General features: G+C 38.7%; 1 protein-coding gene across 12 annotated transcripts in view; it reads left to right on the forward strand.

Annotated features, from left to right (window-relative positions):
• Positions 1-16,249, forward strand: part of ENOX2 (ecto-NOX disulfide-thiol exchanger 2) — a 288,127-nt gene that overhangs the window by 7,931 nt on the left and 263,947 nt on the right. The window contains exons 1-2 of one of the 12 annotated variants that reach the window (XM_077888081.1): positions 9,057-9,197; positions 10,192-10,319. The exons of 8 other annotated variants lie outside the window; for them this stretch is intronic. Coding sequence is in view for 2 of the 4 variants with exons in the window: in XM_077888074.1 (XP_077744200.1) it covers positions 9,176-9,197 (22 nt within the window). In the remaining 2 variants the exon portion in view is untranslated. Of the gene's footprint in view, positions 1-9,056; positions 9,198-10,191; positions 10,320-16,249 lie in introns of those variants that run through there. 3 more of the 12 variants (XR_013374604.1, XM_077888074.1, XM_077888075.1) reach the window with 3 other exon arrangements.

The raw sequence follows: 16,249 nt of genomic DNA on the forward strand, positions 1-16,249 counted from the left end.
CACATCGGGCTCCCTGCATGGAGCCTGCTTCTCCCTCTGCCTGTGTCTCTGCGCGTCAGTCTCTCTCTCTGTGACTATCATAAATAAATAAAAATTTTAAAAAAGGTCATTTTTATTAACTGCCCTGCCCTCCCTTTTGGCTCTCAGTTTTTTGGTGGTCACTTCCCCACAAAATGTTGTTCCTTGGCGTAATAATGACAGGTGGAAATAGGAACTGGAGAACTTTCAGTGACTACCTGTTAACAAGTCTGGTCCAAATGTATCTGTAGGCAGAGTACAAATGAAAGTTTGTCTGTAATTCAGAAGAATCAAAGCACTGTGTGGGGAATGTTATATAAGCAACTTTTCTTCATTCAGTGCTGAGCTGTAAAAGGTAACATTGGGGAAATCCCCGGTAAGGGCCCTTCTGGTCCGTCCAGCTGCTCTTCTTTTCAGCCAGCAACAACTGCCAGTAAGAGCTTCCTAGGGTAGAAACTGTCCCACATTAAGACCCCATAATATGTCCTCGTACCATCTCTTCTTCAGTCAGGTCCTCAAACATACTCCACGAGGATTACTTTGGTCACATAGTATTCTAATTTTTACCTTTCAAGAGATGCATAGTTTGAATTCAAGGAGCACTTGATATTCAAACTCATTTATTCAATAGATATTTGAACACATATACAGGACCAGACTTTATGGTAAGCACTAGGAATAGTGATGAATTAGAAGTAGTCCCTGCCTGCCCCTAAGGAGCTCATAGTTAAGTAGGGGGAGATGGACACTCAAACCAATAATTACATTACAGTGGGAAAGGTATATTACTTCAGAGAAGGAGGTATATAAGGTGCCCTGGAAACATGATGGAGGGCATAACTGCTAGAGGTGGGTAACACAGACCAGAGTCTAACTATGCTGAATCACAACAGATGAGTGGGCATTGCCTAGAATCTAGGTGGAAGAAGATAATGGGCAAGGATTCCAGGCAGAGGGACCACCAACACATGCAAAGCAATTGCATGTGTCTGAATGGATAGTTTAGAAAAAGCTAAGATATTGTGTGTGAACCACTGGGAGTTGGGCGGGGGACCAGATACGAATCTGGAAAGGTATCTTGTGGTCAGTTGGTTAAGGAAGTCCACTTGTTAAGGAGCTAGGCAGACATGTGCCAGAACAGAGTTTTAAATGTGGGAATAACATGATTGGATTGCAGGATGGACTTTATGGGGGTCAAAAACTAGAAACAGAAAAAGTCCACCTTTTAGTTTGGCAGTCTTTGAGAGGTCTGATCCTAATCACTTGCTGCTATTCAGCCCGGTGTCCTCTCCACTAGGTTTTCTTTTAATATCCAAAAAATCACTGTGAATAATTGTTTCCGTCTACACAGGACATACCTTCCTGTACTCCTTCACATTTTGCTTAGCTGAATATTCATTTTTCCAACTCAAATCAATGATCTCAGTAGTAATTGGGGCTTGATTACCATGAAGGAAATCAGAGATTCAAAGCTTAGCAACTTGGTTTAAAAAACTGTATAAGGCTTATTTATTGCTTACTGAGTCAGCAGGGCTGAGCTGAGTGCTGGGCAGCTCCCCTTGGGGCTGGGGGAGGGAAAGAGGCTGGAAAGATGACAAAAAGTGGCCGTTTAAAAAATGGGCAGCATCCAGAATGTTGAAAAGCCCTAAAGGCCACATCCAGTTATCGAAATAGATAGAAGGGCCAGAAGTATATGAATATAAAATAAATACATGTTGGAGGTACCTGTGCTCCAACGGGTTATACTATCTAACCCATAAGGTTTAGGACATGTTCTTTCCTGAATTCAGATGCTGTAAATGGCTTCCCATTATCCTTAGGATGAAGTCCTAATTCCTTAGCGTGGCCTTGGGTACTTTCTGCAGCCTGGCTCCAGCCTACCTTTCTGAGCTTCATTCTCTCTTACAGAATTTTCTCTTACAGAATTTCTCTGCTCCAGCCAGTTACCCTTTAAGATACTGCTTTGGCTTCCCCCACCTACACTATGAACCCTCTCAGGGTGGGGACTGTGTTTTTTTTTTTTTTTTTGTCTTTGAATACTCCATGGTGCCTACTACAGTGTCTTGCATATAGAAGGCATCCAAGGTTTATCTACGGGTTGATTATTACCCCTCCCCCATTCTTTCCAATTTCTCTACTACTACCAACCCCGTATCCTCTCTACTAAAATGGTAACTGAGACACTAGGTAAAAGGGGTCAGCGTTCAACCAATTATCTTTTAACCTTCTATTTTGAAATTATTTTATTTATTTATTTATTTATTTTTAATAAATTTATTTTTTATTGGTGTTCAATTTACCAACATACAGAATAACACCCAGTGCTCATCCCGTCAAGTGCCCCCCTCAGTGCCCGTTACCCATTCACCCCCACCCCCCGCCCTCCTCCCGTTCTACCACCCCTAGTTCGTTTCCCAAAGTTAGGAGTCTTTATGTTCTGTCTCCCTTTCTGATATTTCCCACACATTTCTTCTCCCTTCCCTTATATTCCTTTTTACTATTATTTATATTCCTCAAATGAATGAGAACATACAATGTTTGTCGTTCTCCAAGTGACTCACTTCACTCAGCATAATACCCTCCAGTTCCATCCACGTTGAAGCAAATGGTGGGTATTTGTCATTTCTAATGGCTGAGTAATATTCCATTGTATACATAAACCACATCTTCTTTATCTATTCATCTTTCGATGGACACTGAGGCTCTTTCCACAGTTTGGCTATTGTGGCCATTGCTTTAAATGTAGAAGATTTTTATGGATCGTATGGGACTGTCATGCCATTCACTCAGATTCAGCAATTTTTAGCATTTTTCCTATTTGATTTATGCTTTTTAAAAACTTTTTTAAAAAAGATTTATTTATTTATTTGGAGAGAGAGAAGGGTAGAGGGGCAAAGGGAGAGAGAGAGAATTTAAGCAGACTCCCTGCTGAGCATGAAGTCCAACACCCGGCTCAATCCCAGGACCCTGAGATCATGACCTGAGCCAAGATCAAGAGTCGGCCCCTCACTCAACTAAGCCACTCAAGCACCCCTATGCTTCTTTATATAAATATGATAATATTTTGTTCTGAAACATTTGAAGTTGAAAAAGCAATACCTCTTACCCCACTCCTTTATCTTTAAACTTTTGTGGGAAAAAATTAAATATACAGAAACCGTTAAAGAATTTCACAGTAAATACTCCTATATCCATCACTTAGATTCTATAATTAGCACTTTATACTATTTGCTTTATCACCTATCCACCCATGTATATTTTTCTAAATTCTTTAGTATGTATGGATGAACAAACTACTTTGTGCTCTGAAATCAACCATATCATCTTGTTATATCTGCATTTACTGTATTGCCAAAACTCCAGTCTACCTGTGTGTCTTCGATCTATTTGGCCGTAGAACACATGTCACTTCAACTAACTTTTGGATGTCCCTCCACTTTACCTAGTATAGTGCCAGACACACATTCCATAAATACCACTTGATGCTGATAAACAGAGACAGAGATAGAGCCAAGTAAAGAATCACAATAAAACTAGAAAAAACTGGGATGCTTGGGTGGTTCAGTGGTTGAGCGTCTGCCTTCAGCTAGGAGCATGATCCCAGGGTCCTGGGATTGAGTCCTGCATCAGGCTCCTTGGCAGGAGCCTGCTTCTCCCTCTGCCTATGTCTTTGCCTCTTTCTCTGTCTCTTGTGAATAAATAAATAAAATCTTAAAAAAAAACTAGAAAAAACTGAGGGAGGAGGGGAGTAAATGAGAAGTGGGCCACAAGTGAATGGGTGAGAGACAAGCTAGAATTTGAAGAATTGGGGGGAAGAAAAGGGCCTTAGCCCACCTAGTACTTCCAGCAGTACTTCTGCTACTTTTCAACTCTCTCTTTAGAAGGATAGGTTCCAGGAAACGAGGGACAATTGCTGTTCAGCAGACCGCATGACAAGTCTCCTTGCTACTACTTAGGCACCTCCAATTAGTATATTCATGTGGCCTCATGAATATGCTAATCTGTAGGCTGTGGCATAGTTTTCGAGGGTATGGGTGGGCCACTGAAAACTTCTTTCATGCTAAGTCTGTTCTACAGGCCAAGGAGCACTTGCATTCAATGAATCCTGGTTTTCTTTTTCTTTATAACTTTTCCTTTCTTGCTGTTACTTATGAGTACAAGGATAGCTCTAATTTGCATTTATTGAACAATTTTGTGCCAAGCACTGTGCTAGCTGCTATCACATCATTAATGCTTCCTAACAACCCAATCAAATAGATACAACTTCTTTTCCCATTTGTCAGATAAGAAAACTTGAGACTCAGCATGGTTAAGTACCTTGTCCATAAGCCCAAATTCAAGCAACTGAGGTTTGTCTTACTCCAGACCTCAGTGGTCTTAACCACATTGTCTGATGAAATTTTTTAAAAATTGTCAACCCAGTTACATGCAAGTAAGTTTATTTTCACTGTATTGACTCAGCACATGATTTTTTCACTAAGCAACTCCAATTGAATCACTGAATTCAGAAGGAATTCAGTCATTCAGACTTTAGTCGTTAGAATGTTAGTATAGTAGTAGATTCAGATTGCTTGAGTTCAGACCCCAATTTTATCACTTAGCAGTTGAGTGAGTGTAAGTCACTTAACATCAGTAAGCCTCAGTTTCCTTACCTATAAAATGAAGATAATAATGTTTAGCATATAGCTGTGTTGCGAGGTCTAATTTAAATAATGTGAAGTATCATGCCTTGACTGGCATGCAGTAGGTGCTCAGCATATTCTAGATCACGTTCTTTCTTTCCTTTTTCCCTTTTGGGGCCATACCACTGACCTGTAGCTTTCATTTGAAGAAAACAAACTGCCTCTAGAATGTTTTTTGAAGAGAAAAATTATGAAGAGGAATATTAGGGTGACTCTTCCCAAGGCTAAGTTAAGCACAGTTGCTTAACTCGTCTATGAGCATATTTCAAAATAAGCTAGAAACAAACCATGAGGAGAGTTGGATTGGTCCACCTCCCTCCCTCCTGGAAATTAGGGCCAACTTGTGACATTGTTTTCTATTTTGTTACTAGAGTAAATTCAACAATAGGTATAAACTATTAGACCTGAGGTATTGTTAAACACAGCCCCAGCCATTCCAAAGCAAGCAAGCCGAGATTGGAAGAGTATAAGTGACTTGACCAAGGTCAAACAGTGGGAAAATCAGGAGAACCTAGTTCTCCCCATTTCTTTTTTTACTATTTTATTTATTCATGAGAGACACATAGAGAGGCAGAGACATAGGCAGAGGGAGAAGCAGGCCCCCTGTGAGAAGCCTAATGTGGGACTCAATCCCAAGACTCCAGGATCATGCCCTGAGCCGAAGGCAGATGCTCAACTGTTGAGCCACCCAAGCGGCCCTCCCAATTTCTTATCCAGTGTTAATTATGGTTCCTTTGTGGGTTCTTAGGCAGGTGAAACCAAGTCTTGGTGTGCTGTTCGCAGGATTTTGAACTGATTGGACTCTCAGGTTTGTTACAAGTTTGATTGATTCGGGGATGCCTGGGTGGCTCAGTGGTTGAGCATCTGCCTTCGGCTCAGGGCGCGATCCCGGGATCTGGATGAGTCCCACATCGGGCTCCCCGCAGGGAGCCTGCTTCTCCCTCTGCCTGTGTCTCTGCCTCTGTGTGTGTGTGTGTCTCTCATGAATAAATAAATAAAATCTTAAAAAAAAGTCTGATTCAGAAAACATGAAGTGTTTTTTTCTGGTTCAAGTCAAGTTGTTTCTTTCAAAGTGTTAGCATTTCTGTTTTGTTTGGGATTTAGCAAATTAACATTGTTTCTTCCCATTTTAGGTTCATAGTTTGATTCAAGTTTTTGGTTCTTTGAAATCTTCCACTGGGATTTTTGTTTTTGACAAAAATACTCAGAATCTAAGGTGGTTAACAATGGGAATTCATTTGAAAAGGCCAGTCAGGCTTGGTGATGGCTGCTGAGAAGCAGCTCCAGTGGATTAGGGAACCATTAGTGTTTATATTCTGGAGCTTGAAATCAAGATAATGAAAACATTGCAATGGTTATTGATGTATATGTTTGTGAGTTTGTTTTTATCAGGATGCTCTGATGCTTTCATTTCCATTCTTGCTAATCTGGGTTGAAACTACCACCTCTGTCATTGCCTTTTGACATATGCTGTCAGTCATGTTCTTGATATGATCCTCATCTTTTGACTGTGGGAAAGAAGTGAACAAAACATTATCTTCTTGTGCTTTTCCCTTTACTTTGAATGGCCCTACTGAGGAACTTGGGGAATATGAATTTCAAGCTTAAATGTATGGAAGAGTTCAGTTGCAATGCCCAAAGGCAGAACAGCGTGACTCTGAAATACAATCTTTGTTCCTTTCTTACCAGTGTGGTTTTAAGAATCTCAGGCAAGCCTCCTCTGCCAAACCTGAAATTGGGTTGACAATTTTGTTAGTGGCCAGCTATGCCAAAGGTAGGGCTATGGCGGGGTGGGGGTGGGGGGTTGCAGTGATGAGAACTCTGGAGGACTGTATCCCACCTGCCTGACTTTCCACATGCCAAATGAAAGTGAGTTCTGGTGCAAGGGCTGTCAGTGCTTTTTCAAGCTGTTGACTATTTACCTAAGCATTTGGAAGGCTAGTATAGCAGCTGTGGTGGTAAAAAGGCTATTCCCAATACTTCAAAAGGCAAGTACTTTCTAGGAGGTGAGGTTTTGGGTGATTCCAGCTGATATATTTCTGCTTAGAGAAAAATCTCTCATTTCAGATTCATTTGCTCTCCTTACCTCCTCTCTTTTGCCCCCCTTCTTTTCTCCTCCCCTCCCAGCCCTGTCCTCTCCTTCCCTCTTTTAATGATTTACTCCCTCTTAGCTACCAGTCACCAAACTCTTTGTGATCCATCTTATCCATTTTTCCCATTGACTTAACATAGATTTTGGATACATATTTTACTGGCATTTTCAGTATTGGCAATGACATTCAAAGGGACAATTAGAGAAAGTTTTCTTTCTTCTCTTAGATAGTGGGCTCGGCACTTGTTTGAGGACACAGATGGCATTAGAAGGGGCCAAGGGGAGCTGACATCTGATATTTCTGCTATAGCTCCCACTTTTTTTGGCTGCTTCAGATTTGGCCCATGTGGACAGACACACACTTGGGTAACCACCATACAGATGGAAATCAGGACATGTGGGATTTGGCTGAACCAAAGGTCCCCAAACATTGCCTGGATCATTTAGTGCCCCAGGTGTGGCCACCCCAGGACTTCATGTGCTAAAATTGTGTCCCAGCTTAAGCCAGCTGGTCACTGTATATATAGTATCAAGGCAGTTTGGAGCCTCATAAAACATGACTTTGGATTTTTACCTTGTGGATTTAGACTTAGCTAATCAACCTGAATTCTTCCACACATACTAGGCAGGGAGGATATACCAAATTAATAGAAAGATTTAATAGAAGTTGATGTTCATGTCCTGTAGCTTGCATTCTAAATGGGACATAATACTAGACCATATGAAAACAAATGAACTGACTTTCCAGAAAGGAAAGAAGGAATTAAAGGGCTTCAGTTTCTTTAATAAACTTTGATGTATTATGTATCAGATTTAAAATTTTTTCCTTTAAAACAATTTCCCTTCTGTGGCATTTTAAGAGCAAACAGTGCTTCCTTCCAACTTTAAAATTGGAAGAATTGAGAATTCTTTTCACAAAATTATATTGGCTCTTTCTTTTTATTTTTCTTATGTGATGGAGGTGCTTGACTTCAGCCATTTAGGCAGGATTTGTTTCAGAGTATAACAATAATAATTCCATACAATTTTATAGCCTTTTACAATTTAAAAAGGGATTTTCACATCTGTTATCTCATTAACTCTTCATAGCAATCCTCTGAAGCAGTCAGGATAGGTACTACTGTGTCCAATTTGTAAACAAGGAAACTTAAGCTCAGATAAATTAAGTGACTTGTCTAAGGTAACACAGCTAGAAATTTATGGATCTGGAGCCTGAATCCAGGTTTCCTGATATCCAGCTCCAGTATTCCTTCAATTATGTCCTGTTTCGTTTCTAAGCGACTGTTTCCTTTTTGTTCCTTACTCATGACTAATCTTCAAATTGGTCTAAATAATGGGCTTCAGTTTAGCATATGAGTAAAACTGAAGCATTAATAGGCAAAGTGCCTTCTTAAGGTCATCTATGGAAAGAGTCTTATATATAGCTCTTAGCTTTTCATCTTGACTTTAACTGAACTATTTTTTGGTATATGTAGATTGTTTTCCAGTTTTAAATATATGCACAATAGTTGTGTGATCTAGTGATTATAGGTGTGAAAGCTGCACCTGGGGAATGGGACTAGGGATGAAAAGTTGGCTTAAAATAATTAGCTTCTTGCCTTTTTGTTAAGAAATGTCATGTTTGATATAATTTAATTTCTTCATACTTCCTTTGCTTCCAGCCTTTTAAATATAATTCTTTGGAGGAAATTAGCAAATATTCATTTTGAATGTTGATTTCTCAGGAACAAGAGTAGCTAGAGGAAAGAGAAAGCAGAGGGGTGACTTTTCATGCTCTATAAGAGTGGGGAAACATTATTTCGTTTGGAGCTGTGAGCTAAGATTTCTTCTAAGGCATGCAAATTGTAAAGTTCTGATTTGTCAACTGCATGCTGTTTCTTTAGGCACTGATGTATGAAATCCCGAACGAATTCTCCGATGAACATACTGCTAATTGCTTCTCCACCTGCTCTCCAACCTCCTCCTCCCCACCCCCTCCACTCCCAATTCAGCCTATAAGTGTCCGTCATTGGAGATGGATGGTGACACATGCAGTAATAGCAATTCATAAAAGCCAGTTCCAGCCCTTGTCTTCAAGGCTCCTGGATTTTCCACTGCCTGCTTTTGTGTAAGTGAAGTGGATGGAAGTGCTACTGGCATCAGAATCCACCTCCCTATGCTCCGTTGTTAGAGCTCAGTTGCTCGGCTGGAGCTGAGCTAAACAGAAGCATCAGATCTAAGCTGAATTGTAACTGTTTTTTTTCCCCAATGGGGGGGTGGGTTAGGGGTAGTGTGTAGTGGGGTTTGGGGTTCTTTGGCTTTTCTTTTTGTGGAAAGAAGAGGGTAAGGGGAGAATAACTCACGGTAGGATACAACGTGAAACAGTTCCTTGAAGAGTGTCACGATGTTCCTGGTACAATATACAGGTATAGTATGTTTTATTTTATCTGAAATTTCCCTTTTGTTTCAAAGTGCATTCCTCTCTTATTTTGCCTCCAGTTTAACTGTACTGAAGGACAAATAAGGTTCTAATGAGCTAAACAAAACAGCTGCACAAACATGCCTGCCCCTTGCTATAATGTTTATAGCAGATTGCTATGTAAAATCTGGGGTTTCTGTTAAATTGATAGTCCTGATCCCTTAATTGTGCTTGCTTCTCTGCTGTATTCTTGTGTTGAATTTCTCAAGTCTTATGTCTGCAACTGGTAATGCAATATAGCCTAGAGTGTTTGCACAGAAGACACAGTGCTTTGGAAGCAAAAAGCAATTTTTAAACACTTAGTGTGTTGTATTTCTCTTGAGTTTATTAACTCTCATATTTGTCAATTGGTTGTCTAGATTTGGGATATAGTTAAGAGAAGGGAAACTTCAAATAGGAAGCATTCCAGAACACATTTATTTTGGTAAATTTATTTTTATTTCATTATTTGACCAGATTGATGAACATTATATATTATTGTTGTTTGTTCTCTTGGTAGAAAAAAAAAGTGCTGGAAACAGCAAGGCTAAAAATGCCAGCAGCAAATCATTTTGTATTGTAAAATATCATTGGACCGGAAGTGTTCCTTAAGTATTCTCTTAAGCTTTTAGAAATATATTGGTCTATAATAATGAAGAACCTGAAGACTGATCAGACATTGGTGAATGTTGTTTAAAAGGCTTCTTATATAGCAGTTAGACAGATAAGATCTGTCCAAACAAAAAAAACCTTGAGAAAGTTTCAATTTCCTGCTGAACAGAACATAAGCTTAGTTCCTACAACTATATGTTTTGATAAGTTTAAATATTATTTATTGTAAAGACTCCATTCATGCTTTATTGTCCTTAAAATACTGTGCTCCTGTACTTAAGAGCTAAAAGATCATGTTCTGTTTTGATGCGTGGTTTGACAGTTGATTTCACTCCTCATTAATTGGACAGCATGCAGATGATGTGGAGAAGTGAGTGAGTGACAGTATTTCAAGGTTACGCTGAAGAGCATACAGTGAACCTTAGTGCCTGGACCAACAGCTGCTGAATTGAATTGTCTGCAATTAAAGCAACAGCAGGTTTGTGTAGTCTCCCTGCAGCCCATTTATTTGAATTTATAGCTTCAGTTTCTTCTTTGGTTAGCGGTTGGTTTGTTTCACTAAGTGGTGGAGAGTTGTGCTTGTTGGATGTTTTCTCCATACCCCAATGCATGCTTGACTCCAGAAGAGCTGTCTCTGTACATTTTTAATGTGAGAAGTTCTTATTTTTTCTCTTTGGACTAAAAAGAGAGACTACTTTGTTTACTACAGAAGCAAATAGATATATTTTCATGGAAAATATTGCTTGGTTCAATAAATAGAGGTATTACTGGTTTAAATTTCTGGCAGTGAAAAATGTTGGACTTTTTTATGCTACTGGATTACTATATCTGAGAAGAACTCCGTGCTAATAAAAGCATATATGTTAAAAAGATAGTGATATTATCTCCTTGCCATCTCTCAATTCTAGGGTGACCTAATGAATGATGTCAAACCCAACTAGGTGCCTTTTATGCCTGAATTTTATTTGCATGCTAATTATGAATACGGGTTTAATTTCCTCGTGGTTTTACTCTATTAAAAAATAACTTCTAATTACAATACAGTTGTCAGTTATTGGCTGATAGTGGATGTAGTGTAAAATATTTACACAGTGATTTCACATACGCTTGCTCAGTTTATCCTCATGACAACCTGGTGTGAGTGCAGTGGCATTATGATCTCCATTTCAGAGGTAAGAAAACTGAGACTTCCAAGATAAGTAATTGGCCTGAAGTCTTAAATCTAACAAGTGGCAGAGCCCAAACTCATAGATTAGATGATCTGATTCAAGAACCTGTGCTTTGTTTCCCCCATATACCAGGCTGCCTCACAGTTGATGGATCCAGGGTAAATTTGACTTAAGCTACTAGTCAAGAAAACTAAATATATTCATTTACTTAAAGAAAGTCTTATTTGATAGAACTCTAGAAATTTTTTCCAAACTATTTTATTTTAATACATGAGTATTTTCTAGATCAATTTTGCTGATACATAAAGAAACATTCATCTTTTGATTAACTTTACATCAATATGAATGAAGATAGAACCTTGTGAAATTTGGAGGAATTACAATGTCCAATCAAAAACATTAATGTGGGGATCCCTGGGTGGCGCAGCGGTTTGGCGCCTGCCTTTGGCCCAGGGCGCGATCCTGGAGACCTGGGATCGAATCCCACGTCGGGCTCCCGGTGCATGGAGCCTGCTTCTCCCTCTGCCTGTGTCTCTGCCTCTCTCTCTCTCTCACTGTGTGCCTATCATAAATAAATAAAAAAATTAAAAAAAAAAAACATTAATGTGGAACATTTTCTTTTTAAAGTAAGCTAGTTTGTTTTTAATATTCTGCTCAATAAACATATATAGCTGTTTTCATAAAAGTATGTGTATTTTAAAATATACTGATCATGAATGTGAAGTGCTACATGTTTTCAGATTTGAATATTTTATCCAGATCAACAGAAAAAATATACAGCTAACTCAGTTTCATACTTTCCTTAGTGCTTATCTTATCTACCTATCAAAATAAAATAGACCAGATTTTTCATCTTTTTAAATTTCCAAATGATTTCTCAATTTTAAATTCAATAGTTTAAAGGGGGAAAAAACATATTTTGTGTCCCATTGAAGAAGGGACTAAAACTGTTTAAAACTATGTTATCACTTCATCTGAGCCCATATACTTGAGGAGCTCATAGTAGTTCTCTGGTAAACAGTTTTGAAAACCTCTTCAGGAAACATTCTTTTTTTAACTTTTAAAAAAAATTTTTTATTGGTGTTCAATTTGCCAACATATAGAATAACACCCAGTGCTTATCCCATCAAGTGCCCCCCTCAGTGCCTGTCACCCAGTCACCCCCACCCCCCGCCCACCACCCCTAGTTCATATTCAGGAAATATTCTTGAAGCCATCATTCTTGGCTCTGGATTTATTAGACTATGCCATATTGTCGGGAAATGACTGGATGCTCATGCCGTAGACCACTCTTCTTTAGCATTTGACAATGAATATTTGAGAATGTTGTCAAGAATATGAACCAGAGATAGAGCTGGTATTGTTATGATCTGTGAGACTCTTGGAAAAATGTTAATGGATATATTGTTTCAGAGACCATGTAATTGGAATTTACCCTTATCTAAGATGATATCTTTATACTTTAACATATCTTTAGCCAAAGCTTTTCTTATGTTGATCCTTGATAGAAAAAAGGAAAAGAGATTGATATAAAGCTCTTTTTATCATTCTTTAAACTTAAATGGAATTTGACACTTAAAAAAAATGCAGGAGGGAACTTGGGGGAATGGGTCAGGGTCAGAGAGAGGGGACTTGGGAACATGGGGTGGGTGATTAGGAGCTACATATCAAACTTGGTTTCAGGTGGCAAATTTTCTTTGCAATTGAAAGCTCTGGCTAACACCCCTCACCCCATTCCTCTTTCTGGGAAAAAGCACTCTAAATATAAATTAAAAGGAGCTTATTAGGACTTTAAAAAAAGATTGTCATTTTCTGATTGGAGAAAGAAAAAGTCTTTCATCTGCAAAACAATCATTTTTTCCCTAGGTTCTTTGAGGCCAAGAGAAATTAGAGAGGGCGTAGAGTTCTAGGTTCTGGCTGTTCAGGGAGCTGAAGTTGATTGATGGATTTTTCCTTTCAGTATCTCTCTGAATATGAAGCCAGGTCTTCTGGATGGGAGTATGAGAGCTAGTGTACACCAGCCAGTGGTGTGCTGGAGCTGGCTTGCACCAGCTTATGTAAGGGGATCACTGGGATCACTAAAAATATCTGCAAATTTAAAAACTTACTCATATCTGTCTTTTTGCAAAAAACACTAAAGGTGCTCATTATGTGTAATAGTTAAGGTGTGCTGTCTACGCAGGATGGTATATTGCATATGCCCTTTGGTTTGCTAAACTATACTGATCCCCATACCTTGGTACAGCACTAATGCCTTTGAGGGTTGTTGTACCTAGCACAATTAAGTATGTCCCCTATATATACACATGATAATAATAGCTAACATTTATTGAGTGCCTACTATGTACCAGACCATGTTATAAATACTTTATATGTATGAACTCATCAACTTTCACAGCATTCCAGTGAGGTAGGTAGTAGTATCTCCATTTTAAGGGTAGGAAAACTGAGACTTAGAGTTTAAGTAACCTTTCTACCAGGCCACACAATTACTAAGTAGCAGAACCAGGATTCCAACACAGGAAGTCTGTCTCCAGAACCTGTGCCTTTAACTACTATGCAATATGTTCTGTATCTTTAAGGGCACTTCACCGAAGAAGCTGTTTGCCATTGGTGTGCCACCCATAGCAGATATCTCATTGTCTGTGCTTTTGGAAGACATAGAAAGTATAGCGCTGTCTTTCTGCTTACCTGACTGTGGAAAATTCTGCTTTCTTCTGACCTTCATTGCTGGTCCTCTATTGCCAGAGTTGTGGTGGATCATTGCATCTCCAGCATCTTCTAAATACTGCTTCTAGACATGCTCTTTCTTCAGATGTTCAACTAAAACAAAATCTCATATTCCGTTGCTTCTCTCTTGATTCCCAGCTTTTGGCAAGCACAAACATTGCCAACCAGGGTGCAATTTTTGTTCCATGCAGCCAAATGACCAAATCATAGGACATCTTCCCTGCGTCTACTCTCACTCCATTTTATGCCTAGCTGTTGGGAGTGTTCTTCCTAAATGTAGATCTTGTCATATCACCTTTCTCTTCAAGCACCTACAGGCTTTGATGGTAGTGGTTTTTTTTGTTTGTTTTGTTTGTTTTTTTTTCCCAAACAGGCCTTCAGGACCATCCATGGTCTTGTCCCAGAAACCCAGAACTCATTTCTCAACTACACAACTTTCTCTAAACCTTGTTCACTAGCCACTCTAGACCACTTCTGGGTCATGAGGTACACCTCAAAAGTTCAAGCTCATGTGCTTTCACTTCTTCCCATTCTCTACATTTTAACTACCATTCTTCCACATCTCTGACAACCCTAGAGTCACTCAACATTTAAAGTTCAGCTCCAATGACACCTTCTCCTATATTATAATACTTGTTTTTGGTCTGTCTTTCCCCACTAGACTGAGCTCTTTGAAATTAAAAAATTTATTTTAGTAGTCTTTTAGCACCTAGTCTAGTGCCTTGTACATACTTACCATTTACAAGCAATATTTAGGCCTTCAGAAATCGCAGTTTTTCTCCTCTCCTGCTAGCTCAGGGTTTAGAGCGGTTTCCAGAGCCTGAGAGCTCCAGAAGCTGAATGGCTAGATAGCTTCTGACCTGCATTCATATTATGGAATATTCTGTCCAGAAGATTTGTTTTGTTTGTAGCATGACTGTCTTGATTTTTTTCTCTGTATTCACCTTTGCTCAGATCTACAATGTCTTGAAAGCTCCTTCTTTCACCTTTATGGAACACTTTTGTAGAGAGACAAGGGATTGCTATGTATACATATTAATATTTACCCACACAAGAAAATGAATCAGAATGTGTAAATTGATCATTGAAATTTTTGATTCATAATCATAGTGTTTCTCAAAATGTGGTTTAGTGACTACTTGTGTCAGTATTACCTAGGACATAGGTTTTAAATGCAGATTCCTGGATCCCCATCCCAGACCTACTGACTCACTCTCTGAGTTATCTGCATTTAGCAAACTCCCCGGATGATTATTCTGTACAACTGACTTTTGAGAACCACTGTTCAAAGTCAAAAATAAAATGTTAAATACTAATCTATATTCTTTGGGAATACAAGTATTAACAACATCATGGGAAAACTGTCATTAAAATGGTTTAAATTTTTTGGTCTGACATTGGAAGTCTTAGTCTTCTGGTGTCTAACCCAGTGCTGTCCAATACAACTTTCTGTGACACTGCAATTTTCTATATCTTCATTGTCCCACAAAGCAGCCACTGGCCACATACAGCTTTTGAACACTGAAATGTGACTGCTGCAACTGAGGAACTGAATTTTTAAGTTTAGTTAAATTGAGATTTAAATAGTTACGTGTGACTATTCGATGCAATACTGGAAGTGCAGATCCAGAAAGGTTGGCTATCTAGAATGAATAATTTCCTTAGGGGTCTAGGTGGCTACAGTGATCATTGTATTGGGTGGTAATCAAACAGGAACATCATTTTCTTTGACATACAGGACATTGCATTTCTTTTTTAAAATAGTTTAAAATTGAAAAATGGCCTAAAGTGAGTTATTCTCAGAAATTATTTAACCAATTATGATCTCAATTAAATTTGAAGGAGATCTACACTCTGCATCTCTCATCAGTACTATTTTTCTAATCATATTGGTTTGCTATTGAGAGCTGGCTGATAAGCCCTGATTTCAGAGCTTGGGATAAGAAGGTTGAATTAATCAAAGAAAGAGCTTCTGGCTTCAGTGTTTAGGTCATAGATACTTTCAGACATTTTAGCTCTCATAGACCCTTTAACCATTCTCTTTTGAATTGATCAGCCCCTTAGCCACTCATTACTCATTACTTTTCGGCTTCCATTTCTTTTCCTGACAAATCTTCCTTGAACCAGTATATACCCCTTTCAGGATGATTTCATTATTTAGATAGTATTAAGACTTTGGAAGAATTTGAATCAGAAATGTATTGTAATGTCTACATAAAGAGACATAAATCAAGGTACCCTGTTTTATTGTGTGGAGTTCATCGTGTGTATTATTTGTACTTTGGTGGCTTTCTAAAATGAACCGAGTGTCAGAATCGATGGTTTTGGAAAAAAAACGTGTACGTAAAATAATGTCCTTGACTGTTGCTATCTGTGACAAGTATATGATAAATAATTATGCCTGCCTGAACTGCCACTGTTGCCTGTATTCTCTGTACTCTTCAGTTGCTAAAAATTTTAGCACATCCTAAAATTTCCTTTTCTCCCTTCACATTCTTCACTCACTTTG

The sequence above is a fragment of the Canis aureus genome, chromosome X (assembly GCF_053574225.1).
Source record: "Canis aureus isolate CA01 chromosome X, VMU_Caureus_v.1.0, whole genome shotgun sequence".
Lineage (NCBI taxonomy): Eukaryota > Metazoa > Chordata > Mammalia > Carnivora > Canidae > Canis > Canis aureus.